This window comes from Eubalaena glacialis, chromosome 10, assembly GCF_028564815.1.
Source record: "Eubalaena glacialis isolate mEubGla1 chromosome 10, mEubGla1.1.hap2.+ XY, whole genome shotgun sequence".
Classification (NCBI taxonomy): domain Eukaryota; kingdom Metazoa; phylum Chordata; class Mammalia; order Artiodactyla; family Balaenidae; genus Eubalaena; species Eubalaena glacialis.
Window position 1 is genome coordinate 43356038 of NC_083725.1, and position 27663 is coordinate 43383700.

General features: G+C 36.1%; 1 protein-coding gene across 2 annotated transcripts in view; it reads left to right on the forward strand.

Annotated features, from left to right (window-relative positions):
* Positions 1 to 27663, forward strand: part of PGR (progesterone receptor) — a 98139-nt gene that overhangs the window by 12024 nt on the left and 58452 nt on the right. For both annotated transcript variants that reach the window (XM_061202656.1, XM_061202657.1), the window contains exon 3: positions 23953 to 24069. In XM_061202656.1, coding sequence (XP_061058639.1) covers positions 23953 to 24069 — 117 coding nt within the window. The remainder of the gene's footprint in view (positions 1 to 23952; positions 24070 to 27663) is intronic.

Sequence of the window (27663 nt, forward strand, 5' to 3'; positions counted from 1 at the left end):
GTTATGAAGACATCCATGCCAATGCTAACAGTGCCCTTTTCCAGCCTTTAAGTTGTTGTACTTTAAGTACTCAAGTAGTGCAACAATACATTCGCCTTAAAAAAAATCGAAACATCACCAATGAGACTTAAATTCTCTTTATCAGTACCTCTAATCTGTTCCCTTCCCTACCATTCTTCTATACCTCTATCTCAGTTTTTTACAGTTTTGTGTATATGTGTGTAATACGTTGTTTTAGATATGTTGATACATAAATGGTATCATATATCACAATTTGTGTATCACTCCTCATTTTTTTCATGAAACAATGACTTGAAGCCCTGTATGTTGATATATATTCCTAGCTTGTTCTTTTAACTATTACATAATACTTTATAAGATGAAAACCCTCTTAGCATTGCCATTACTTGAGTAAGCACTTTTTGTTCTTGTCTGCTTGGGTACATGCCTTACTCCTCTTTCTAGAATATAATTAAGTATTTTGATACTCTAAAATAAATCTAAATGAATTAAATGATTAGCTTGCTTCATGCTGCTAAAATGATTTAATTCATTAATTTATTCACTCCACATACATGTATTGATACTTACTGCATTTAAAAGTTACTTGTGCTGGGAATACAAAGATGAATGTGTATGCAGTCCATGTCTTTGACATGTACAAAACCAAGAAGAAAACAAAAACAAAAACAAAAATCCTGTCAATCAATTAGTGAACATGAGAATACATTGATGTGAGTTATGCCAAAGCCATGCATGATCCACCCTAGGGTTCAGTTAGAGAAATCTAGAAGGATTGGAGTTTTTTCCACTATTATATCCTAATGTTGTGTGAGAAACTTATTCATTTAACAAACACTACACTTACACTTGATTATGACCAGGCACTGTTCTGAGTGCTTTACTATATTAAGTCATTTAATTCCTCCAAAAGTCCCATAAGGTGGAGGTACTCTCATTATTTGTACTTCACTGGTGAGTATAGAGAAAGGTCACTACACAGTGTAGGGACCAAGATTCAAACACAGGGCATCTGACTCCAACTGCTATGTTTTGTGTGCTTCTACACTGTCTCTCCAGATTGTTTTGTACTTGAACAAATATTAATTACTTTATAATTTTTCAAACAAAAACATGATATTTTATGGGGGACTGGTTTTCAAGTTTTGCTCCTTAACTCAGTCCCATTCATTCTTAGCCCAGAAGAGCTCCGCTTTTGTCTGTTTACTTGGTTGACTCTTCCACTTAAGATTTTATTTGAACAAAGAATTCTCTGCCAACATTTTCGTTAAATACCGCTGCATTATGACAGGAAACCCTCAGGCCGCAGTCAAGTGTTTATTCTGGTACTTGAGCCAATCCTACACAGTTTCTTGACTCTATTTGCTGAAAACTTTTTGACATCTGTGCAAAGATAGGATGAACATTTGGTCAAGATTTCAAATCTAACTCTTCAGTATTCTAACAGAATATCAACATTGTCACATGAAAATCACATCTGAGTTATAGAGCTCTATCTTTTGTCAGCAAAACAAAGTAACTGCAGGAAATCTTTCAGCAATAACTTCTTTAAAGGACTGATTGAAATAATTGATACTTAAGACAGAGACTCCAAAACAGGAACACAAATTTTTTACTTGCCTGGATTTTTAAGTTTTATCCTCATTTACAACATTAGAAAATCACATATTCTGTCATCTTCCATACTTACCTAATTTGTGGAAGGGTAGATGAACACAATCTCCTTCTTGTTGCTAGATGACCTTCATGTAATAAAGTACATAATGCATACTTCACCAAATTTATCAGCCTATTGTGTTTTCCTTTTTACTTTGACTTCTACAGAGCAAAGAAGTAAATTTTCATGCCCAAATTTTTAAAAATGTAATTAACTTAGGTTTCTGGTTTCATTCACAACTGCTACTACAGCCTTTGGTGTTATGTACTTTATACAACATTTTAAGAAATCATATAATCTTTTTTGAAACACAGTACTCAATAATAATCATTATTTTTTAAGGGAAAAAATACTTCCTATGTTATTTTTCTCTTGTATGACACTGAGTTATTTATGAAATTGAATAAACAAGTAGTGAGTATGGACAATGAGCTCAATATTGTGGTGTAACATTTGTAGGAGACATAAAAATTAAAGTGTGAAAATAATGGTTATTATTTATTAAGTGTTTACTAAATTTAGGCACTCCCCTAGTTTTTTTACATGTACTAACTTATTTAACCCTCAGAACAATCCTTTCAGGCAGGTTCTGTTTTTCTCATTTTACAGATAAGGTTCATTGAGTTAGTGAAAAGTAGGGCAGAACTCAGTTCCTGGAGCTCATGCTCTTACTCTTTCCTGAGTCCTTGCAGCCTGTACAGTAGAAGGTACAGTCCTTGATTTCAAGGAGCTTGTGGGCAGCCTACAGTTTAGTGTCTGATTAAATTCTTTGATGCAGACTTGGAGTGCTGAAGTGCATCAGGGAAGAAGGTACCAATATCTATCATTACTGACGGCCTGTGTAATAGAAATCATGCTAAATGCTGTATATTTATTATTTCTCTTCTTATCCCCACTTTTTAGGTATCTGAGCAGAGACTCACGAGTTAAGTAACTTACCAAAACTAGTAGGTAATGCTGGAAGAGCTTATTTATTTTGTCCTGTAATAGTTAGAAAAGGTGATTTATTGGAAACACTAGGATATTCACAACCTTTAAAAAATAGATAAAGGTTAGGAGTTAAGAAGCTTTCATTTTCAGATGGGTTATTCAATAAATGGTCTTGGAACTACTGGCTTATTATACAAAAGAAAAATTTCAGGTGGGTCAACAATTTAAGTGTTTTTTTTTTTAAGGAAAAAGATTCAAAAGCCTGGAAAGAAAAGATGGAGGTATGTATTTATAATATTGGAATGGCAAAACTTTCTAATATTGACATGAAGTCCAGAATTCAAAATCAAATTTGGTCCATTTTGCTACATAAATAAATTTCAAACTTTTTTCTATAAGGCAAAAAGCAAAGTCAAGGGACAAATTGAAAAACTATTTGTAACACATGTATAAATCAAAAGAATGTTATTGCTAAAATGCAGAATGTTCTTACAAACCTTTGTTCTTACAAAGAAAAAAAGATGAACAGCCAAAAAGAAAAATGAACAAAAGATATGAAGACAATTCACAAAACATAGTCTATAGAGGGATGAAAAATGTTCAATGTGCTAATAATTATTACTGATTAAAATAATAGTGGGCATGCCAACAATCAGAATGATAAAGCAATGAATAATGGCCATTTGAAAGTTGGAGGGCAATTTGATATTATCTATTAAAAGTATTCATTACTTTGGCCCAACAATTCTACTTCTAGAAACTGGTCCTTAAAAGAACTCTAGAAATGTGTAGAAATACTTCTAGGTAGATTATGAGTACCACATTATTTGCAATACTGAGAAAATAAAAACAGTTCAAATGTCTGTTAATAGATTAAGAAATTATGATATACACTTGCAATAAAATACACTGACATTAAAAAGAATGAGCTAGCTGTCTATATTTCAGATTGAAAAGGCATCTTAAATATATGATTTTGTGAAAAAGCAAGTAACAATATCATTTGGGGTAAAAATAATTTCACCCTTTTGATATTACTATATATAGAAAACTATCTGAAAAAAAATACACCAAACTGCTTACTGTTGGGATATGATATGATGATATGTTTTGTTCTTTAAGCAAGAATTTCCTGAAGAGGCCACTCTTGCACATCTACCTAGTGCCTGACTTCTCTCCACACTAGCTCTACCTAGCATGAGCTGGGCTCTGCTCCCCTAGTGCTATCTAGTGGCAGTAATGCACCACTTTTCACCTTCAGGCACCCAAGGAAGTTGAAAGAGACCAACAAAAGGTGACACTTAAGGCAAAAATATTCAGGAGGAAAGCCTGAGGTCTCCCTGCATCATGAATTAAGGAATTCAGCCTGACTATATGCAGCCAAGAACTGACAGAGGCCCACAATTCCTCATCATGATCTCAGTATCCAAAAAGACCTGCAAACAAATGTTTTGTTTTAGTCCCTTGTCAGTAATTACCTGATCTGACCTGACCTGAATTCATTCGGCAGCAGAACCTGACCCAAATTCATATTTTATGGGCTGTGTGAATATTCATACATCTTTCTGCATAAATATTAATGTGTTTTATTATGAAGTTTTGCTCAACTATCTAAAATCTAAACAATTCTGAATTCTGAAACATATCCTCAAAAGGTTTTAGCGAAGAGATTTGGACATGTACTAAGAAATAAATTCATAGATGTTTTGAACACAGTGTCTGCTGGAGTTTTGCAATGTAGCAGCCCTGAAAATTACAATAAATATTTACTAAACATTTATTGATATTTATTCTTCCTATACTTTTACTACCATGCTGGGTCCTGCAGAAGGCTGCAACAGATAAATAAACTATAATACCTAACCTCATAGAAGTTTTAATTCCATCAGGGAGATAAGACAACCTCATAAGGAAGTGTAACATAGGTAACATAAACTGAATGTGGTTTGGATTTCGAGGGGAAAAAAGATCATAATTAATTAGGGAGACCAAAATGTGTTTTGTGGGGGAGATAGCACATTAAATGGACTGCTGAGAATGCATGATTTTGATAGCAAGAGTTGTAATAATGGCTGTTACAAACAAAAAGTATGAGCAGAAGCAGAGTTTGGCTAAAGCATGGAGCGTGGTCAGGTATCCAAGAATCTTTTGTCATTATATATAACATTTTGATGGTTTTATCCCTGGGGTGATTGCGTTCATGAGATTTTCAAAGGGAGATTTTTCAGAGGAATCAGTGACACTCTCCAAAAAAGTTAGGTACCACTGTGATAGAGGAACGGTGAGAATTATTATTAAACAGAAGGTTGAAAAAATGTGGAATGACAAAATGTATTGTTCGGCAGTTAACTGAGTAGAGAATGAGATACCCCTAAAAATTTTTGAGCACTGTAGTGGCATATTCCAATATGTAGCCTAGGAAATTTTATATGTCAGCAGTGTATAGGAAGGATTGAGGTGGGGAAGCTATAAACCCATGAGAACAGTCTGGAGATGATGCATTAAGGAACTGAGCCGGGATGGTGGCCCAGAAAAATGGGTTCAGTGGGTAGATGGGAGCCGAGATCAGCCAAAGCTTCACAGAAGAATTTTGGGGGAAAAAATGTAGATAGAGGAACTCAGACCTAAAGAAAGAGGAAGTACATGATTATTTTATGAAGTAAAGGAGTGATGTTGAAAGTAGTGTTTAGAGAGGATTATCCTCAGAGCACCATGCAAAATGGATTTGAACAGAGGTTATATGCCTTTGAGTCAGAGGGAACACCTGTGGAGCTGATAAATAGATTATGAGATGTAGTTTAATTTCAAATTGTATATATTATATGCTACATAATATACTTGCCAGGATCTTGAAATAATATAATCTTTTGTGCACAGCATAACTTCTGAGAATTGAGACATTCTGGACTATAAATTCACTTACTTGTTCATTTATTCATTTATAAACAAAAACATGTATTCAGTGACTTCTTTGCGCCAGGATTTGTAGTAGATATTGAAACTCAGAAATGAATAAGTCAAGTTAGTAACCTAGGGAGAAAGAAATAGAAATACATTATTAAATACAGTCTAGTAATATTTAGGGGAGGTGTGAACTACGAATTGTGGAAGCATAGGATAGTGGGCAGCTAACTCTGGTGTCTAATGACTGGGAAAAGAGGGGAGCAGTATGAATCTTGTGTAAGCATTGGCTGAAAATACTCAATTTTTTAAATCTTTATAATTTCAAAGCTTGTGGCAGCTTTTGAGTTGTTAACAGTAGAGACCACGATGGTTGATCTTTCATTAAGCAGAGCACTTCAGCGAATGTTTCTTTATGCAAAGGTCAGTCCAGAGCAAACTTGGGGTTGGGGGAGATGAACATGTGAAGAACTGAACCTCTCTGTGTACAAGTATAATATTAAGAGGGTTGTCAGCTGGCAGCTGGTGCAAGAGGTAGGAAATAGAGAGAGGGCCTAACGACAGAGTAAAGGGCTAGGGTACAAAGAGAAATAAATGCCCGTGAGAAATTCCCTGTTATAGGGGATGTTTGATAAATCCCTAGGAATGGTAATGTCTGGCAGTAAATTTGGCATTATTTACTGACTTGTGTTTTCATTACCTCCAGCTACCCTGAAACCTTAAGTGAACTTTCACTTTACATAATCACTCTGTCTTCCTGTTGCTTTGGGGAAATGAAGGAAGGGTGGTGATGTCCAGTATGTGTGGCAAGGAGCCCAGAAAGAAAGTACTGCAGAAAGAGCCACGAGCATTTATTAGGGCTGGAGTGAGCCATTTTTCCCCAAATATACTAGACCGCCAGTTTTCTAATATGATGCACCCACCCCAGGGGCTGTGCATTGAGATGTGTGAAGGAAATGTTATTTATTATTATTCAAAAATAAGAAATGAATCATTGATATCAATGGTATCTGTCCTGGCACGCTCTTTCAAAGCATACGTCAGAGGCTTTTGGAGTGCATGGCTTCCTAATGGAGGTGCCCAAGTTCCATGGTGCAGAGGTGTTGACGAATGCAAATTCCCCCCTTAATTCATGCTTCGGGTATGGCAAAGTACTGCAGCTTACCTGGGTCTGCAAATAAACCACAGATTAAAGATAATACCAATGAATTAAGCACAGTGAACAAGAAAAATGGCGGGGCTGGAATTCCCCTAACTCCAGTAATAGTTCCTCAGATGTAGGGCTCTAGACAATGTAGTCAGGCCTGTCACGAAATTGAAAAAATTAGAATTTATCAAGACAACAATTTGAAATATGGATTTATGTACATTATCATAAAAAATGAACCTTGCTCTAAGAATATGTTTTGCTAGAGATATTGGCTAATAACTGTATGAAGCCATTATTGTAAACTAGGCAGTAAAAATTTAGTATTCAGAACCTGAATACTAATACTAAATACCTGTACAATTTTTTAGCAGTGTTTAAGGTCATGCAATACTCAATTTAGTCATTCACAAATTGCATCTAACCTAATGAAAAATGTTTAAAAGCCTCCTTTGAGGGTTTCTAAGGAAAAACCCACGTACACAGGTTTTTGCTGTTCTTCCTACTACAGCATAAATGACTGAAATAGTACATCTAAAACAAAACAAAAAATACATGTAAAATAACTGGGTGGCCAGCTAAAATGCATTCAGCAAATACTTTTGGAAAATATATAGAAAACATTGCTCAAGATTTTAAAAAAATAAATATTAGAAAAATTATAGTGTGGGAGGTTTATTAGACAAAAGAAAGAACACAGAGTTTCACGTGTCTTGGTTGGTATTACAATGAGTTACTGCCAAAAGGTAATCACCAAAAAATTCAATTTAGTAAACTTTGCGGTTGTGTTACTCGAGGCTAATGAAATGATTGGATCTCAAGCAGTCCACTGTGCAGTCCAAATGCATCTAGTCTCAATTGTTATTTTTACACCATGCTTAAACCAATGGTTTAAAACTAGTGCCTTTACACCAATGGAAAAGATTGTGGATCTCATGGTCAGAGAGTCCAGTAAATCTGGTTGGTTAGTACCCATTTTGTTGGTCTACCTAGGGTGACTAGCACATATCAAGGTTGATGTGGTTGCCTGCCTTTTCTCTGCCCAGCCTCACTCTCCTCTTGATTTTTAAGAATAGGAGATGGCTGGAGGACAGGAGCTGTTTGAGAGTTAATCTGAGTTAACATTATCTCATTATCACTAGCTGCCTTATGATGGGATTTTACTGGTTGCTAGGTTTTATTTCAGGAATGAAATATACAGAAAAAGTGTTTTAGATGAGTCTGTAAAGCAAAGATGTAGTCTCAATAGTAACTGCCTTCTTTACTAAATGAATGTTTTATGGAAAGGCTGCATAAACCACTGATAGGATTTTTGCTGTGATATTCAAAAAAAAAGGTTCAAGTTAAGGTTACAGGTAGCATCATTTATGAAATTCATTTACTGCTTCCTTCATAGGTAAGATATATGTTGCAGCAAATAAGTGGAAATTTTAAGTGAACAAAGCTCTGAAAGATGTCATTACTGTGGCAGATTTTTAACACAAGGCCCTTAAGATACAGTAGAATCATAACAATACTTTGCAACATAGTGAAGCGTGACAATGAAAATCTTTTACCACACAATGGTTTTCTCATTGCACAGTACTTTAAAGGAGTTGTCCGGTTTAAAGATAAGCTACATATTTTCCTTTATAAAAGTATCTGTGTTCCAAATTGCTGACCTTTCCTTTGGTAACAAGTGTTTCAATAGTATGCTACTTAGCAGAAGAGACACTTCCTCTGCCCCTTCAAGTTAAAGACAATGTTTTGGATAGAAAAACAGAAGTGACTCCCTTTTGCAAGACAGCTTTATGATGTAGAGAGCATTTTGAAAAACAGGTGTCTGTAGATGATTCTGTTATTTGGTTTTGTTGTGAAGGCATCATAAGTACATTATAGATAAAAAGTTTCATAAGTACATACACTTGGAAATAGAATTTTCTAACTTCTTAAAAAATATCTTCCGGGGTGTCAATGGTTATTGTATTTAGTAGTAATAGTGGCATTTATATAACACTTATTACATACGAGGAACTTGGCTAAATGTATTACATGAAGCAAAAGGTGGTTAACTCACTTGGACAGGCAAATAGTGAATAAATGGCAAAGCTGAGAATGGAACCCAGAGAACCTTCTCTCTTATCCATTACATTTCTTCTTATCCATTATTTAGTGCCTCTTTGTCCTAATTATTTGTAACGAAAACTAATTTACATTAGGGAGGGTACAAATTTGCTAGCTGAATTTCAGGGGAAAAGAAACTTTGCATAATTGGTAGGTAGAATTGAAAAATGAATATTTGACTAAATAACCTGTCCTGCAAACAGTCCATTCATGGTTTCTGGATGACTGTCTTCCACCTTCTCCTTCTTCTCAGCCTTCCAACACTCTCCCATCCTCACTTTCAGCTGATGACCTGGCTTCCTAACTTTCTAAGAAAACTTCCAGAAACTGCTACCATGCCATGTACTCCTGGTGGCATCTAACCCATAATTGACTTTTCCCCTGTTACTAGGGATCTGCACTCCTCCCCAAGGCCAGCCTTCTGCCCTTGTGCATTAGGTCCAGTCTTCTCCTGTTGACTCAAGGGCAGGCTCTAGCAATTTTTCTCCTCCCTGAATCATTTTTTCCCCTCTCTCATTGATCATTCTCATCAGCATGTAAACATGCTATTATTTCTCCCATCTCAAAATAAAATAAAACCAAAATACTTGTGTTAATTTTCTCATCCTTCAGCTACCAACCATTTCTCTACTCCTTTTGCAGCCAAACACCTCCAAAATTTTTTTTTCTCCCATTCTCTCTTAAGCCTAATCCAGTCAGTCTTCTATCTCTTACACTTACTTCTCTAAGACTTCCCTTGTCAAGATTACCACATTGCAAAATCTGGTGGGCAATTCTTAGTCCCATCCTATTTGATCTATTGGTGGCATTTGACAGTTGATCGCTCCACCTTCCTGGAAATGCTTTCTTCACTTGGCTTTCAGGACAGGACACTCTTGATTTTCCTCACTTGTTCCTGTTCAGTCTCCTCTTCTCCTTTAGCTTTTAACATTGGAGGGCCCAGTGCTCAGTATTTGGACCCCTTCCTTTCTGTTTTTATACTTACTTCCTGAGAGAGCTAATCTAGTCTCATGACTTTAGATAAATCATCCATATCCTGATCACACCCACATTTTTATCTCTAGCCCAGACTTTTCTGCTGAACTCTAGACTCATATATCTGGCTGTCAACTTGATATCTTCACAGATGACTACTGAACATCTTGAACTATTCAGTCTAAAAGTTATCTCCTAATTTACTTTGGATTTTGTTTGGTAAGCCAGTGTTCCTCCCATTTTGGTCTTCAAACCTTTCTGCTTGGGAACCAGTACCTGGAGTACTGGTTTAAAATGCAGATTTCTGAGCCTCAACCCAGATATGCTGAATCAAAATGTCTAGGAAAAGAACTCAGAAATCTGCATTTCAGTGACCTGCTCAGCTTTTTCTTATGCATAGTAAAGTACTGCTTTACTCAGAGGGGGAGCCAGAGTCTTTAATCTGGGAGGTAGCAAGATCAGCTTCGTTTTTGAGAAGGTAACTATAGAAGCAATGGTGAAGATGGGCAAAAAGTTATGCCAGGAGGGCAGTTCTCAGATGATTTAAAATGCTATTTGATCTAGATCAGGGGCCTTTACCTTTGCTGAGAAGCTACTTTTCATTCCCTGAAGCAGTGAAGTTAAAGTGTAGAGGGCAGATGGGCAGTTGCCCCTACCAAAAATATTCCCTTCTCCAGAAAGATTGCTAAAAAATGTGAGAGGAAAAGGAGGAAGTGTTACCAAGTCCAGGCTTGATCTGCTTACTGCACAACAGGCCAATAAATTGGGAGATGAGGTATTGAGGCAAGGAATAGCGACTTTATTTGGAAAGCCACGTGTCTGAGACGATGTCAGACTAGCGTCCTAGAGTACCATCTTATCGGGGTCACCATGCTAGTTTGTTTTATAGAACAGAGAGGGGGAGGAGGTGAGGAAGTAAAGTTAAAAAGGCCCCATGTCTTGCAAAATATCTCCTGGTTTTGGCCAGCCTTGGGGAGGGCATGTGTTAATTTCTTATTTTCTGCAGCCATTCACAGGTGAGCAGGGTCAGGGTGTTTCCCTGTGAGCTGAACAAAGGCACTTTAGTTTAACATTCAGGCAGAGGGGCAGGGTTCCCCGAGGCAGGCCATTATGTATGCCTATAGCTATAGACAGAACAAAAGCAATGGAAAGCAAAGGTCAAAGTAAAAGTAACAGATCCAACATGGAGTCAGACTTTGTTCTTCCCTGTTATAGAAGGGTGGAGACTCTTTTTGTGTCTTTATTCTATACCGGAAACAATAGTAGAAACATGGTACTGTTTTCATTATTTCCTTTAATTCTCAGTTAGGAGTTGTTTGAGGAGTTACTATTACCATCCCCACTCTGCCAATATGAGAATTGAGACAGGGAGGGAAGGTAACTTGCTGAGGTCACCCAGCCAGTTAGTGGTAGAGCTGGTTCTGCCAGACTCCAAAAACTAACCACACCATTCAGCACTATTTGAAGTAAGACACGATTAAGAGATTTATCATAAAACTCTTAACAATCTGGTAGTAGTACAGTCATATATTTGGGGGCCTAGACTTAAATAACGAGTAGGAAAACGCTAATTAATTGTCCATATAATTCTAGTTTTTTACAAAGCCAATTTCAGGTGAGACTGGGGTGACTCGAGAGAAATATAACAGAATCTTAAGTCACTTGATATGCCTAAACAGAAATTTGAACAAAATAATGAAGTTGAACAATGATAAATTCAGGATTACTATACTCAAGAGAAAAAATAAACTATAAAAATATGAGGGAAAGAAGCATTTACATGTGTGTAAAGAGTCATAATCTTGCATCAGAGTGGTACAGTGATTTAAACAACCTTGTTGACATAGAGTTTTGTGATTTTTTCATATTTTTTATCAATATATAGATGTCTTAAACACCTCCTTTCTCAGTAGTATGTGAAATTTTCTTAAGGTCAAATAATTGTGTGGCTTTTAAAAATTTTGTATGTAATCCCTTACCTCCCCTAAATGCCTACAGGTTATCTAAATAGATAATTAAAAGTACCAGGTGTAACTAATTGAATGCTGCATACAATTTAGTCTTTTACAACTTTAAAGATACGTGGATAATTAGGAGAGAGTTCAGAACAGATCTGGAGGCATCATTTTGTTTATAAACAGAGCAGTAGAACTAGCCTCAGGAAGAATGGATGAGAAGCTGATACATAGTCAGAAAGAATTTAAATTTAAAAGTGATGAAGAGAAGAAAGAAGAGGAAACAATTTTGAATAGTAGCATTGAGGCCTTTAAAAAATTAAATATTGGAATGTCACTTGGTAAGATTCTATAAACTATTTAGTTCCTTTTTCAGATTATATCCAGAATCTGATCTCTTTTTATCACCACCTCCACTGACCACTTGGTTTCAAGCCACAATTGTTCTCCTTTGGATTTATTTCAACAGCCTCTTAACTGGTCTCATTTCTACTCTTGTCCTCCTAGAGTCTATATTCAACCTAGAAGCCAAAGTGATACTGTTAAAATTTAAGCCAGATCATGTAAGCCCTCTACTCAAAACTCTGCAATGGCACTATATTTCTTTCAGAGAAAAACCAAAGTTCTTACGGTGGTCTCCAAGGCTCTACAGGATCTGAGCCCCGTTGCACTCTGACCTTCCTCTCCACTACGATTCTCGCTGACTGGGGCAGCTCTAACCTTACTAATTTCCTCAGACAATCCAAGCCAACTCTCAGGATGTTGGCAATTGGCTCTTTCCATTCTAATTTCATTTCTTGACACTCTGCACTCATCCAACTCATTCTAACTTCCAGCTTCAGTGAATGTCCTGGAACAAACTTTGGTGACTTCCAGTCTCTCATTTAACAGTCACATTCCTCCACTAGAGTGTTTCAAGTTGTTTAACACCTCTATTAGTAATACATAGATTTAATTTTAGGAAAAAGCTTATTTAAAATTGATTTGCTAAAAGAAACAGAAGAAAAATTTGGGTAATAATCTGCTTTCAGTTATTAAGACAAAAGATGACAGTGTCTGCAAAACAAGAATGAATTTCATAGGAAAGAACTAGATGAGATGAAAATGTAGCTGGATGAGATAAGAAAATGCCACAGTAGGATCCAAAAATGTAATAGCAGATTTAAACTCTGGATTGGAATCCATAAAGAGCAGAAAATAAAATCAGTTATGTAGAGTTCATATTTAAAGAGTTATTTCACAATGAAGGAAAAATGGCAAATTGGTGAAAATTTGAACCTGTGATTTATTGTTTTGACTATGTAGTACTCTGTGTGCTATTTTATCTAATTTAGCTCATTTGATCCATATAACAGCCTTTTATAGTGTTTATTTCCATTTCATAGGTGGGAAAACTAAGATAATTTTCTCAAGGTGTAGCTAGTGATGGAACTAGAATTTGAGTGGAAGTCTATTTGACTATAAGGCATATGGTCTTATCACTGTGTTGTTGAATAACAGATATGATGAATAGAGAGCAGATATCCAACCTATAAATAATCAGTGTTTCTGAAAAATAAACTAAAAAACAAGTTAAACAAAATTATTAACTGATTATGAAAAGTAGGCTCCTGGGATCTTATCATCATCACCTAGAAAAATGCCAAGACATGGAAGATACTCAATAAGTATTTGTTTACTGAACTATCGTAATTACTACCTATTAAGCATTTATTCTATGTTTGTCATAGTGGTACGTGTTAACACGTTATTTTATTCAACTCTCAAATAGTTTTTTAACTATTATATTATAGATGTGGAAAATGAAGCACCAAGAAGTTAAATGATTTATTCAAGGATTTATAGTTAATAGGTGATAGAACTTGGATGACAGAAGTAGATTAAATAGTTAAATAAAAATTTTATTCTTTACATCAAAATAGCTCACTTTGCCCCAAACAGATATAATGTAAAAAGCTCTACCTTTGCATATATTGAACAAGTTTTTCATTTTAGATAGAAAAAATACATGCCCCATGAGTTTAAACAAGAAAAAAAATAACTGGTTAACTACCAGGAAATAAAAATTGGGCTGACGTTAGGCTTCCTGTTTGAAGCACTAAATTCTGGGATATTGCTATCAAGCTGAGTTGCTATTCTTGGGTGAAGGCAACGTACATTCTCACATATGTGAAATTGGATTCCTGGGATGCCCTCTGGTTCAGGATGAAGCTTAGCAACACTCTTGTTTAAGAGATGGGAGGTGCCTTTCTCTGGCCCTTGCTACATGCCAGGGTGATGTAACTCTCCAGAGCAGCCCTTGCAAGTGCCATGCTCATGTCTGGTGCCCAGTACAGGTGTCTCTGTTCTCAAAGAACATATTCTGTGCCCTCTTTGTTCCCAGCCTGAGCCTCTTATATCTACTCTATCTTTAGGTATTTCCATGTATCTTACTAGCCATTTCCCTTTGGGAAAATTAAATACCTGTGTCATGTCTATTTTATTTATAAGGATTACATGAAATAAACCAGTTAAGTTCCTAGTATACTTACCCATAGTGTGGGTCGATAAAATGTTGTCTCCTTCCTTCTCCCCCTCCCCCCACACGTTTTTTCTTCACTTTACTCAAGAACCCTTGAATCTTACATTAAGATACTTTAAAACTTACTGGTTCATGATTGTCCAGCTTTTTTCACACTCTGCCAGATTTTCATTCTTCCCTCCTCTCTTCACTCTGGTTTTATATGACCAGCCCCTGTTTGGCTAATAGGAAAAACTGGTCCAAACCTTTATCTCATTCTGTATGTGTCTTCAGAATACTTTGCTTCTAGAAAATTCGAAACAATACTGGTAAATGAATATCTGTACTCAACTATTTGAAAGTAAGTTGCAGACGTAGTATTTCACCTCTCAACATTTCAAAAATGTGTTCCTAAGGACAATAACAATATAACCACAATATTATTATCACACTGCAAAGTTTAACATTGGTATAATAATTTTATCTAATGTATAGCTAGTATTCAAATTTTCCCAGTTGTTCCCAAACTGTCCCATATAGATTGTTTTTTCATGCAGGATCCAATCAAGAACTATGTATTTCATTTGGCTAACAAGTCTCTAAGTCTTTAATCTAAAAAGACCTTCCACCTTTTTTTTTCTCTTTCAGGACTTTAACATTTTTAAGGAGTCCAGGCCAGCTGTTGTAGAAATTCTCACAGTCTGGATTTGTCTGATGTTTTTCCCACATGATTAGATTCAGATTAAATATTTTGAGAAGAATCATACATAGGCCAGTGGTTCTCAAACACTCTAGTCTCATAATCTTTTTACATGCTTAAAAATTATGGAGAACCCAAAGAGTTTTTGTTATGTGGATTATATCTATCAATATTTGTCATATTAGAACTAAAACTGATAATTTTAAAAACATTTTTTATTAACTCACTTAAAAAATAGCAAACCCATGAGATGTTAATTTTCCAAACCAAAAAAATTTAATGACAACAGTGACATTATTTTACATTTTTAAAAGTCATTTTAATGTCTGCCTTAATAGAATGCAGCTGTGTCTCATACCTTCGTCTACATTTAATCTGTTGCAATATGTTGTTTTGGTTGAAGCATATAAAGAAAACATGGCATCACACAGATATGTAATGGGAAAATGGAGGAGTTTTTTAACTGTCTTTTCATACTCCTCAGGTGGTGGTCATTTCCTTAGAGATTGCGAAAGGGTTATTATTCTACTTCTATTATTCCTTCTAATTTTATGAGCTATAAAATCTTTTTATTCTTTCTCTCTTCCAAAAGGCAATTTGGTAATCTTAAAATTTATACTGGAAGACCTATTAGTTGCTTAATTATTTCTTTTTAATTATCAATTTTCAAAGTAATGAGTTTATGCCCTAGCAACCTCCAGTAGTTTCCAGTGAGTTCATTTTGTACTCATGGCTTTTTATATAGTCAATGTGCTTTAATCACTTAAACTATATATAGTCAATGTGTTTTAATCACTTAAACTAAATTCTTTTTGATGTAGAAATTGTCTTATCTTTGGTCAATGTGGCTTTGACACATTTCATTAACTCTCAATAACATGAAACTCTGTCACAACAAAGTATCCCAGTCCTGCATCAGCCACTTCTCCAAGGAGCCCTGGTTGCTTTCAGATGAAAATGATATTAGACTTGACGATCAGTCTGGATCCTAGTGTTTATTGCTGCCATGGTTGTTTTTGCTTCTGGGCATTTTCAATGGACAGACCTAGAAAATACATCTTTTTGAAAAAGCGGGGCAATCATGAGTTAACACCAAGATATCTCAAGCTTGGCACTTAGTATTTTGGGCCAGTTAATTCTTTATTGTGGGGATTGTCCTGTGCATTGTAGGATGTTTAGCAACATCCCTGGCCTCTCCTCAGTAGCACCTAACCCCTCAGTTGTGTAAAACAAAAGTGTCCCCAGGCACTGTGAAATGTCCCAGAGTGGAGGTGGGGAATGGAGGCAAAATTGCCTATGGTTGAGAACCACACTTATATTACTAGCAACATTAAAATAGTTCCCTGATTGTTTTATACACACACACACATACACTTTTTTTCAAAATACCAATATTAGCATGACCTTTATTCTTCCATCCTCTGCATGAAATCGTAGTCCAATCACATAGTTTTTAATCAGAACAACAATCTTATTTCAGGATCAAAATGTGCAGGCCAGCAATACAGTAAAAATTACAAACTCTCAACTAATTTAGGATTTCTCCTTTGCCCCAGCTCAGCACTGCTTGGGGCCTGGGGCCTGAAGCCTGCAGGGAAGAAAGAACAAGATCACCTCCTTCTCACCCTGCTCACACACATTAAGACCGATTAGCAGCTGATTTTGACCTTTTCAGGGCTAAGGCAGGGGAAGAGGGGTTGAAGGGAAAGGCACAGTTGTACACAGCAGGTACATACATGACTGTCACTGGAGTTCTCTGTGTTTGGTGGATGATTGTAGTTGACTCTTTCTCTGGCAAGATACTTTGGTAGGATTCTTGGGGATATTTCACTGGGAAGCCCCAACTAATCCTGCAATGCAGGTGATGCCTCTCTTCTTTTCTGGACTCCTTAGCCTCTGTACTTCCAGTGGTCAGCCCTATGCAGACTCCCTCTGTTGGACCACAATGCCTTCTAGGCTGTCCTCATAGGTGGAACCATTTTAAAAAAGAAAGAAGGAAATTTTTTATTGACATAAATACCTTCAGAAGAGTGCTCAAATTAAAGGTGTAGATCTTAATGAATTATCACTAAGCAAACCATGGAAACCTTGTTACCATCACCCAGGTCAAAAAATTTTTTTAAATCATTAGCTTTCCAAAAGTCCCCTTGCACCCCTTCTAATTACTCCCTAAAAGTAACTACCATCCTGGCTTCTATCATCATAGATAGTTTTAACTGTTTTGGAACTTTATATTAATGGAGTCATACATTTTCCTGTGTCTAGTTCTTTCACGTAACATTATACTCATGGAGTCCATTCACATTTTTGCATGGGCTAGACATTCATTCTCATTACTGTATGATGCATTGAATGAATAAAATAAAGTTTGTTTATACATTATGCTGTAGATGATCATTTGGGTTGTTTTCAATTTGGGGCTATTTATGAACACTGTTTCTATAAATATTCTTGTACAATTTTTTTTTCATATGTGCATACCTATCCTTACAAGATAAGTTTTGTATGTGCCTCTCTGAGAATCCTGGGAATTTCACTGGTCCTGGACCAGTATTTGTTCTGTGGTGCAGGTTTATACACCATGTGGTAGTGAAAATCATCTCCCATAAAGACCAAGATTTTTGTTTGTTTGTTGTTTTTAGTCGTGGATAATAACTCCTCTCCCAACTCAAAGTTTTGGACAGATTCCTGGCTTCGATGAAATATTCTTTAAAAAATATTTTTAAAATATTCTTGGTAGTGTTTTTGAGCACTATTTTCATGAATAAGACAGCCTTTTGAGAGTCTCCATTTTGTGCAAACTTCAGTTCCTGCCCCTTTCTCCCATTAAGCCTGATGTCACATATCCCAAACCCTTGTGGGCTTCAAACCCCAGCTCTTGGCTCCTAGGTCCTATATCTGCATCTGAAATGTTTTTGCATTACTGCAAAGTTCACTCAAGTTTACCCCTCTGGCTTTCATATCTTTCTTTTTTCTGACTTATGAAATTCCCTTTCTTCCTTCCTTCCTTCCTTCCTTCCTTCCTCCCTCCCTCCCTCCCTCCCTTCCTTCCTTCCTTCCTTCCTTTCTCCCTCCCTCCCTCCCTCCCTTCCTTCCTTTCTTCCTTCCTTTGCTCTTCCTTGACTGTAATTTGACAACATGCTTCTACCATAGTTTATCCACTATTTGTGTATTTGTGGTGGAAAGAGTGTTCCCGTTTGCACTAGCTTATATTACCTCAAGCCCAAATTTTGGTGAGTTATATCATACTTTTTCTTCTTTGCTCCTTTATCTGTTGAACATATACTCATTTCTCCTGTCATTTTGCTACATATTTCCCTCTCCTTTTCATAAAAAGCCATGAAAAATTGTGACTTTTCTCAAACTAAATTGAAATGTGTTCACTTGTGCTCAGAGAGGCAACACAAATACTATAGATTTCTTATTTTAAAGGTAAATCTCTTTCTAGCTTATAATAAAGAGATTCATTTCAATTAAATGGAATTTTATTTGTCCTGTATCTAAAATTTTTGTACATCACTAGACAAATAAAATGATCATATTTTAATAGTGCTAATCACATTTTAATAGTGCTTTTATTTTCACAGAATATGATTTTTTAAATAATAGTAACACTTGGAGTTATATTAAAATGTTAAATATAGAGACCAATTAGAAACAGTATATAGATATAACCATTCAATAATCCCTATTTTACATTGTTAAACATACGTTTTTCAGAGATAGTTTAAAATATTTATGTTTTTGCAAAGATAGATATTAAAAATAAGCTTGTTAAAGGCTCTACATGTAACTTATGGTTTACTGGTATAAAAAGGCAAGGAATTTACTGAAATAAAAGGCATTCTGTAATAAAAATAAAAGTTGAAAGGTGGTAAATAAAAATCTGGAGCAAGTGATTTTTATGACAATAAGTGAAATATTATTATAGACCTTATATTGTTGATTATAAATATATTTATGACTGTTGGTGAAATAATGCATATAATTAGGTTTACATGTATTCAACAAACATTTACCAAACTCTTACTAGACACAAGGATCTAAAGACCTAGTTTCTACTCTCACAGAGTGTAGGGGAAACAGGCACACAGCATTTATAAGAGGAAGATATGGAATGTGCAGTTGCACAACAGAAGAAAATCCACACCTTTCTAGGATCAGTCAGTTAAGACCAGAATTGAAAGATGAGTAAGAGTTTGCCAAGCAGATAAATGTGGAAAAGGGAGGAGAGTCATAGAGACATTAGAGAGTTTGGGGAAATACAATGATGTTGTACAATGTAGTACAACTGGAGCATAAAGAAAATAAGAGAGTAAGTAATTAAAAAGAAGAGACGTAGTAGTTAGTACTCATCTTTCACTTTTCCCACCATAAAGGAGGTAAGAGGTTTTCCAAGGAGAAAGAAAAAATGGTGCTCTATTACAGACTTCAGGTAATAGTTCTTTGGTTTTCAACAGGGGCAAATGCTGTATATATTAAGAGAGAGATGTAGATAGTATCTCTTATTTGGGTAAACTCTCCTATTGTTGATCATTATGCCCCTCTTTCTGTTTGTGGTGACCCATAGCTTATAAATACTCCTGAATGTCTTGTAACTCCTGAGAGTGATGGTGTGGGTAGACAGCAAGGACGTTAGAAAGTAGAATGCATAGAGTGGTTTAATAGAGTGACTTTTTATAGACTCATTGTATAGTGACAATGTTATGTTGGACTCTGGAGCAGCAGCAATATGCAATTTGAACCATCAATCTGTGACTTAACGAGAAATCAAGTGGATCTGGACGTGGATGTGTTTTTCGAAGCCAGGATATAAATTTGGGACTACTGTCTGAAGAAAAGTGGTAGCAACAGACATTATGTTGGATTTGCACCTACCAGAGTTTAGTATTTTGCAGACTTCCCAGATAATGTTGTAACAGAGCCAGTGCTTTTAGGTGTGAACTTTCTTCATCTGCATATACAGCCAGGTACTTGGTGGATTGACGCGTGTGATGGAGTGGTCCTTTCTACTTCCCTTGCCTTCTTGGTGGCTCTGAGTCCAGGCCAAGTGTTGTGGTAGGAGGCAGGCCTGGGCCCCATGCCAGCTTATTTTAGTCATCTCTAGTTGGGATTGGCTGGCTGCAACATTTCTTATGCCAAAAGATCTCTTAGAGAAGATTAACCTCTAACTATACCCCCTATATTTGCTTGCATGATGCTGTAGCTGCTTTGCAGTTTTGACAGCCCAAAATTAGTGTTAAACATAACCATAGCTTAGAGTGGACTGAGCTTCCAGATTTCGTTAAGTCATTCCATTCTTTATATGAATCTATGTTGATATGAGTCATGCCAATTCCTCAAGGTAGTGACTTCATGCCGGTAGCTTTAATTACCAGAGATATTCCTTCCCATCAAACATCAAATCTTGAAATGCTTATCGTTTTTGCCCCCAAGAGTTATAAGGATTGCCTTCTATTTGGTAACTATAATTTCTTTATTTATACTTAAATATATATTTCAATTTATTTAGAACTTGTTATCAATCCTTTCACACCAGACTTCTTCTCTCATGCATTCTCTATTGTAACTCATCTATTGTTGGCTAGGTTACATCTTTAGGAATCTCTTTAGGAAGAGTAGTATATCAGGGCCTTATTTCCTGATTTTACGCATATTTGAGAATGTCTTTCAATTGCCTTTAAAAGCGAATAACTTGGCTAGGTACAAAATTCTTGGGTCATATCTAGAACAGATCTACCTGTATTTGGCATTTAGGGATGTGATAATAATCATAATTGTAGTAGACAGTCATTAAGTACTTGCTATATACCAGACTATTCTAAGCTCTTACATGAGCTCATTTAGTCCTTAAATGTGGCCCAAGGTACTAACATTATCTTCCTTTCACTTGCCGTAGGTCACCCAGCTAATAAGTAGTGAGGTTGAATTTTGAACTTAAGCAGTATTGCTCCAAAGTTCATACCCTTAACTTCCTGTACAACCTCTTGGGTTAATTAAGCTAAAATGTCTAGTTGTGTGACCTTAAGCATGTTACTTAACTTATCTGTGCCTCAGTTAATTTTATAAAATGGGAGTAATAATACCTCCCAAGGTTGCTGTGATGATTAAATGAGTTAATCTATGCAAATAGCTTGTAACAGTGCCTAGCGCATAGTAAGTGCTTAGTAATTGTCTGTTGTTGTTGTTATTATTATCTTACAGATTGTAGGTTTCATATATGAGCTTTGAACAAACAATCTGACTTCAGTAACTGCTCTTCAGCACTGCAGTATCAGCAGTTAAGATGGAATTTCAATTAAGTGGGGAAAAGGGATTATTCAAAAAACAGTGTTGGGACATACTCAATAAACACTCAATAAATATTTGTTGAATTAATGAGGATTTTGTAAAAGTGTATATATATTTACTTAACAAATGTTAACAAATAGATGTTAAATACCTTCTAGGTCTGTATAGACAGACTGGAAGAAAACACAAAAATGAAAATAGTTGCATGATAATGGGATTGTAGATGATTTTCTGTTTTGAATTTCCTTAATTTGTTACAAAATTTCTCTGATAATACAATTTATGAAATGAACGATTTGACCAGATAATCACTGAATTCTTTTTCATATATTTTAAGTTTGAGGTACTTACAGAGAGGTAGTTGGAAGGTCAGAGCTCAGGATGAGATTTTGGAGCCATGCAGAGATGATGAGACTCCCCACCTAGTGTGTACAGTGGAATAACAACGTATAAGGAATAGGCAAAGGAAGAGGGATCGGCAGTGGGAACTTAAACTGAACTGTTGGAAAGAAGATGAAAGGTCAGAAGAGACATGCTTCAAATAAAATGGGGGACAAGTGTGGAGAGAAATCACCCACGGCAAATTGTACAGAAAGTCAAGGAAGAATTCACTGTATTTAGGAATGAAGAAAGCTTTGACAATGTTACTCCACTTTATAAGAACAGTGAACGTATAAGCCAAATTACAGTATGCTGAGGGGTAAAGGAAATTGAATAAAGACTGCAAATATAGATGACTTTTTCAGCAACTTAGATGACAAAGAAAGGGATGAAGTCAAGGAGACTTTAGAGTGAGACAGTTTTTTTTTTCCTTGATGCTGGAATTTTTGAAATGGAAAAACTTGAGGAGAAAGGAGGACATCATTGGAGGGGGAGAGAATAAAGATTTTAGGAGAGAAAGGGGGAAGTGGATGGTGAAGATTTGAAAGCAGGTAGGAAGGAATGGTTTCAGGAACAGACTGAGTGCCCTCTAATGGGGGCTCTTTCTCTGAAACACTGAAAGGGGTGCTGTTGTAAATCATTTAAGAAAGAGAAATGAGAAAACTCAGCAGCATTGCAGCTGCTGATGGTTCAGGATTTTTTTCTGGATATTCATGACAGAGGAGTAGAGAGTAGAACAGCCTCCCTTCAAACAGCAATTACATCTCTGACATTGTTTGTTAAGTTTGTTCTCTGGATAGCACGGAAAATCTTGCTTTCTATTGTCTGTTCTCTCTTCTTGTGAGAAATCAGTGTAGAGTCTAGATAAATGATGATAGATCAATAGATAAATAGATAGATAAACTTACACGCACTTTTACTTCCACACTCACTCCTGCAGCCTGCAAATATAACTTGTGGAAAAAAATTAAACCGTAGTTAGATCGGAAAGTAGCATGCAGTACATTCGGCTCATCTAGTGGGCATGGATGTGAAGCTTCGTAACTGCCCTTTATTAGGAGGAAAGCTCAACGCCCAGGACTCCTAAACAAGAGAATGAACACTAGTATGTGAGAGTACATGAATATAAGTTTGTGGAGGAATACATTTTTAAGAAAAGACTATCTGTTCTTATCCAAAAATGCCCCAGGTCAAGAACCATGTTGTTATTAGCTATCCCATAGACATGGCCTTTTTGCCATTCGCCGTTGGAGCATAACCTTTTCCCTGCTCAGTTAAGCACACATTTAAGGTACCTCTGTGTTCCTGTACTACAAACTTTGGCCAAAAGAGTGGATCTGATTTTAATGTCGAGTAATATAAAATATATAGGAAAATTCCATAATTTTTAAAATTATTTTTTATGTTTAAGTATGCTGATGATGTTAAAAGTCTCACAGTCTGTTTCATAGGAATTTATTGGAAAATAAGAAGTGCCAAAGCAGTAAATTTTCTAGTTAATAAATATTTACATGTTTAAGCTGAAAATTTTTTTTCATTTTTGTTTAAGCTAAGTAAGTTAGATTGCTCCATGCCTTATTAAATATAACATATTTTTGGTTTAAATAATCATCATTGTTGAATATTAAATTCTTATTCCAGACTTTTTGAAGGGTATAAGTGGTTTCCTCTACACAAAATGACCCCAGGATCACGTTTTACCCTTATTTTTTTGTAATTCTTCTGTCCTCTTCTTAATTGAATTCTTCTCACTGTTTTAAATTTTTCTCCCTTTGTCATTATTTCTATTATCCTGTTTTCTAATTTGTAGCCAAAATAAACCAGACAATAAAGTCAGTACAGTTAATGACATTTTTTTTACATGCTCTTCTAATTCATGAGATCCTTTAAGAGTGAGCTAGCTCCAGGATTTCAAGAATTAAACACATAGGTTTTATAAAAAGCCTATTACAGAGACTTCTTTAATTGTCTATATCTGTTTTCTTGAAGGTTTATATGTCAAAAAGAAAAGGTTTTACTAGAACTTGCCTATCTTAACACACTAATGCTTATCAGCCACATATAGCTAATCTGTAAATAACAATGATCTAAGAGCATTCTGATGCTGACGCCATTAGTAAGATGCACAGAAATTTTATACAAAATATTTTTAAAGGAGTCCTAGAATTCGTTTCTAAGCTGTATTTCCCCTCATTTAGGCTCCTGGAGGCATGGGTAAAGTATTGAGCAAGTTTGGAGCATTACCAGCATTCAGCTATGCAAGCAAGAGGCTGGCTGAGACAGTCATGCACTTGCTAATGTGCACCTCTCCTCTTTTTCAGTTGTCACTGCATAAACTTTCCAGCAGTCTTTAGATATTATAAAAATAATTTTTACTTTTTTGTTTTTTAGGGCAGCATAACTACTTATGTGCTGGAAGAAACGACTGCATTGTTGATAAAATCCGCAGAAAAAACTGCCCAGCATGTCGCCTTAGAAAGTGCTGTCAGGCTGGCATGGTTCTTGGAGGTAATGATGATGTTTTCATCAATAACGTACTGTCTGATATTTACATTATAAGACGGTGGGTCAGAAAATCCTAGTTTTCTTATTTCTGTCTTGATTATTGGTGTCTGGATGAAGCCATCAATACCATCTCATTAATGCTGTGGATTTCCAGCATGTTGAAGTTTGTTATAGAGAAGTAGTAAACCTCCATTTGTCTGTATTGCCTATAAGAAGATGTTATGGGATGTTCACCAACCTCTCATTAAGTGACATGGTTGGAGTTTAGGCTCTGCTACTCACTGCCTATGCGGTCTTGAGTAAGTCACCAACCCTTTCTGAGCATCAGTCTCTTTGTCTATAAAATGAGAACAATGAAGTCCCTTCCAGCTCAAAAACTGACTCCATGAATTGGTTAAGTACATTAATCTCCATCCCTTCCTCTCTCTATCAACCCCTCCCTTTCTATTTCCCTCCCCCATTCTCTTTAAGTAACTAGATATTGCACACTCACACTTACCGGGTACTATTTTAAGTTCTGGCAGTGTTAGCAGCACACAAAATGGACCAAATCCCTGTCTTCATGGAGCTTACACTCTGGGGGGAGGAGCAATAAATATATATGTCAAATGATGATAAGTGCTGTGGAATGTATTAAGCAGGGTCAGTTAATGGGGAGTATCAGGGAGGAGAATCACTCCTGAGCCCTTTACTCTGATTAATATTTTCATTTTATTTAGTCATTTCCTAAAGCAATAATGTCTCTGAAATCCTGAGTTGGATGTTGTAGTTATAATTTTCCTAACACAGGTTTAAAAAATTCATAACTATTTAAATATATATTCAGTATACCACCTAACACAGATCATGTACCGTAAATGGTATGTGTTACCTTCTGAGAAGGAGTGTATGAGACCAATATGTTTTGAATGCCCACTGTGTTAAGCACCCTGCTTAGTTGTGTCTTTGCTGCCTGTGAACATGATACAGTCTAATCCGTAATAAAATAATTATCAAACAGAAGAGTAGGTGATTTAAGAGAAGTTCCAAACATTACTATGCAAGTAGAGCAAAAGAATGAATTAATTCTATCTGAGGGAGTTGGCAAAAGCTTCAGAGAGGAGGCTTTCAAAGAGTGAATAGAAACTTTATAAGTGGAAAAGGAGAAAGGTATTTACAGTGAAAAACGATGCATTCCAGTGATGATTCTTCTGGAAAGTCACCTGTTTACTGGGAACAGCAAGAAATGAAGCTTGAAAGCTATCTTGGGCCAGCTGGGATCTGGAGTTTGAACTCTATTCTGTATGCAGTGGAACTAGTGATCTTTCTAATAAACCATCTGTGGACCAACCATGGGATAAAGCCCAGATTTCTAAATGCAGCACATGGGCCCTTTCATCACCTAGCAACTGCTCTCTCTTTTTCTAAGCCCTACTCCCACCAATCCTTGGGGAACCCGACACTCCAGTCACCAACTTTCACCAGTCTTTGCACACATTTGACTTTTTCCTGCACCATTCTCCTTTCACTCCTTGTGAACTGTTACATATCCTTCATATTAAGTTCAAGTGTCACGATTTTTGAAATCTTCCCATCACCCCAGTCAGTGCAGGGGCAGGGGTTTTGTGGGGACACAGTTCAAAGTAGTGCTTTTCATATCTGGGGATGCTGAAAGCCCTTGAGCCAGCCTGGATTGGACCTTGCCCTGATTGTACTTACTTCAGCATTCTTACCCTTGCAATGCAAGGTTGACCAAAGTGGAAGTCATGAGACCCAGCCACCCTACCCCAGCCCACATGAGGCACCAAGAATTCACTGTCTTCCCATAGCTTCTTGTATACCCTCGTTATAGTACTCACCTCATTGCTTTATAACTGTTTACTGGTATCCCATTCAAGGATTTTCTCCTAATCCAAGATTGAGTTGTTTGCAAGCAGGAATTTCGTTTTGGTGTTTTACCACCAAAGTACTTGTTTAAGAAGTGCTCACTAAAGATTTGTGACTATTATTTTGAAGTCATTTGAAGTACAGGTATCTATACATTCTTGAACATGAAGTCCAACTGTAGTCATTTCCAGGACACAAGAAAGAGTGTTTGGAGGAGGCAAAGGGGATATGGTCTAATGTAGTGTTTTGCACTTTGAGGAAGGGTGCTAGCCCTTGAAGCAGTCTTCCATTCCATGATTGCATTTATTTTAATGGTCTTACTGTTATAATGGAAAAGTGATTTAAGATGGACCAAAGTAAAAATGATGAGACACCCAGCCACTGAGAAACCTGGGTTTGTTCAGAAGAGAAACTTGGGTTCCAGCCATCAACAAGACAGATGCTCAGTAAGAAATAGAGTAACAAGGAGAAGAGAACTTCAGAGAAGACTCAGAACTGGGATGAAAGGGGAGGATGTCCATTCCAGGGACATAGTCTAAAGTAGCATCAGAGCAGGGTCAGCAGCAAGACCACAGAGCTGTTGTAATTGACTTCAGCCCCAGCCTCAGAGATTAGAAAGAGAAATAGGCAGAAATATGAGCATATTGTCCTTAATTTTCTTGTGTTCCCATCACGTTCGCAAGGTTCTCTGTTACCATCCTGTGCCTCAGTTCTCCTGAAATCTTATGGATTTTTCTCCCCTTGCATAATTTATTTCAATCAGTAAACTACCTTTTATTGCTGGTGACCATAAAATTTATCATTCAAATCAGGATACAGCTGAGAATAAAATGGAGCATAGGAATAATTAAACTGGTATAACAGATGTAAACTGATACTGTCCCAGGCTATCTGGACCACAGGGCAAGTCCCCCATTTTTCCAATTAGAAGATGCAGATGTGTCCTGACCAAAATGAATACGTAAACTTCTGGGAATGTAGCTGAAATAATCAAGTGTTTACTTATATAATATTTCATTTATTATTTTAGTTAAACACAAATATTTAAATTACATACAAAAATCTATTGATTTAGAGGTATTGCTTTTCTACTCTCACATTTTATAAACAATTTTATTCCAACTAATTTCACAAACCTTTGGCAGCAGGACCTTTGCTCCAGTAGAGCCATTTTTTAAGTCAGCTAATCATTTTCCAGAGTTCATCAGCATTTTATCTAAAATGTTTGATATGTAGCACTTCTTGAATTCATATACGGTAATAATAATAATATAATTGGAAATCTATCCTGACACAAATACCTATTCATATAATATAACAGTTTTAATGATTGTCCTGTAAGAGTTTTTTTTTGGTGATTCCCCATAAAATAAACACTTGCTGTATTATTTAATTGTGGAATATATCAAGCCTACCAAAATATTAAATGAATAAACACCTATGTGTCCATCACTAAATTTTTAATATCAGATCATTTTTCATATTTTCTTCATTTTTGTTGTATTTTATAAGGAATAAGACATTACAGGCATTTTGAAACTTCTGATTTGTCCTTCCCTAAACCCATTAAGTTCATTTCTTATTCACAGATAACCAATATGCTGAATTATTGCTCAACATATTCATACTCGTAATTCTTGTATATGAATTCTTGAGTAATGCAGTACAGTATTGAATATTTCTAAACTTTATATACATGGCATTACACTGTACATGTACTTCTTCAATTTG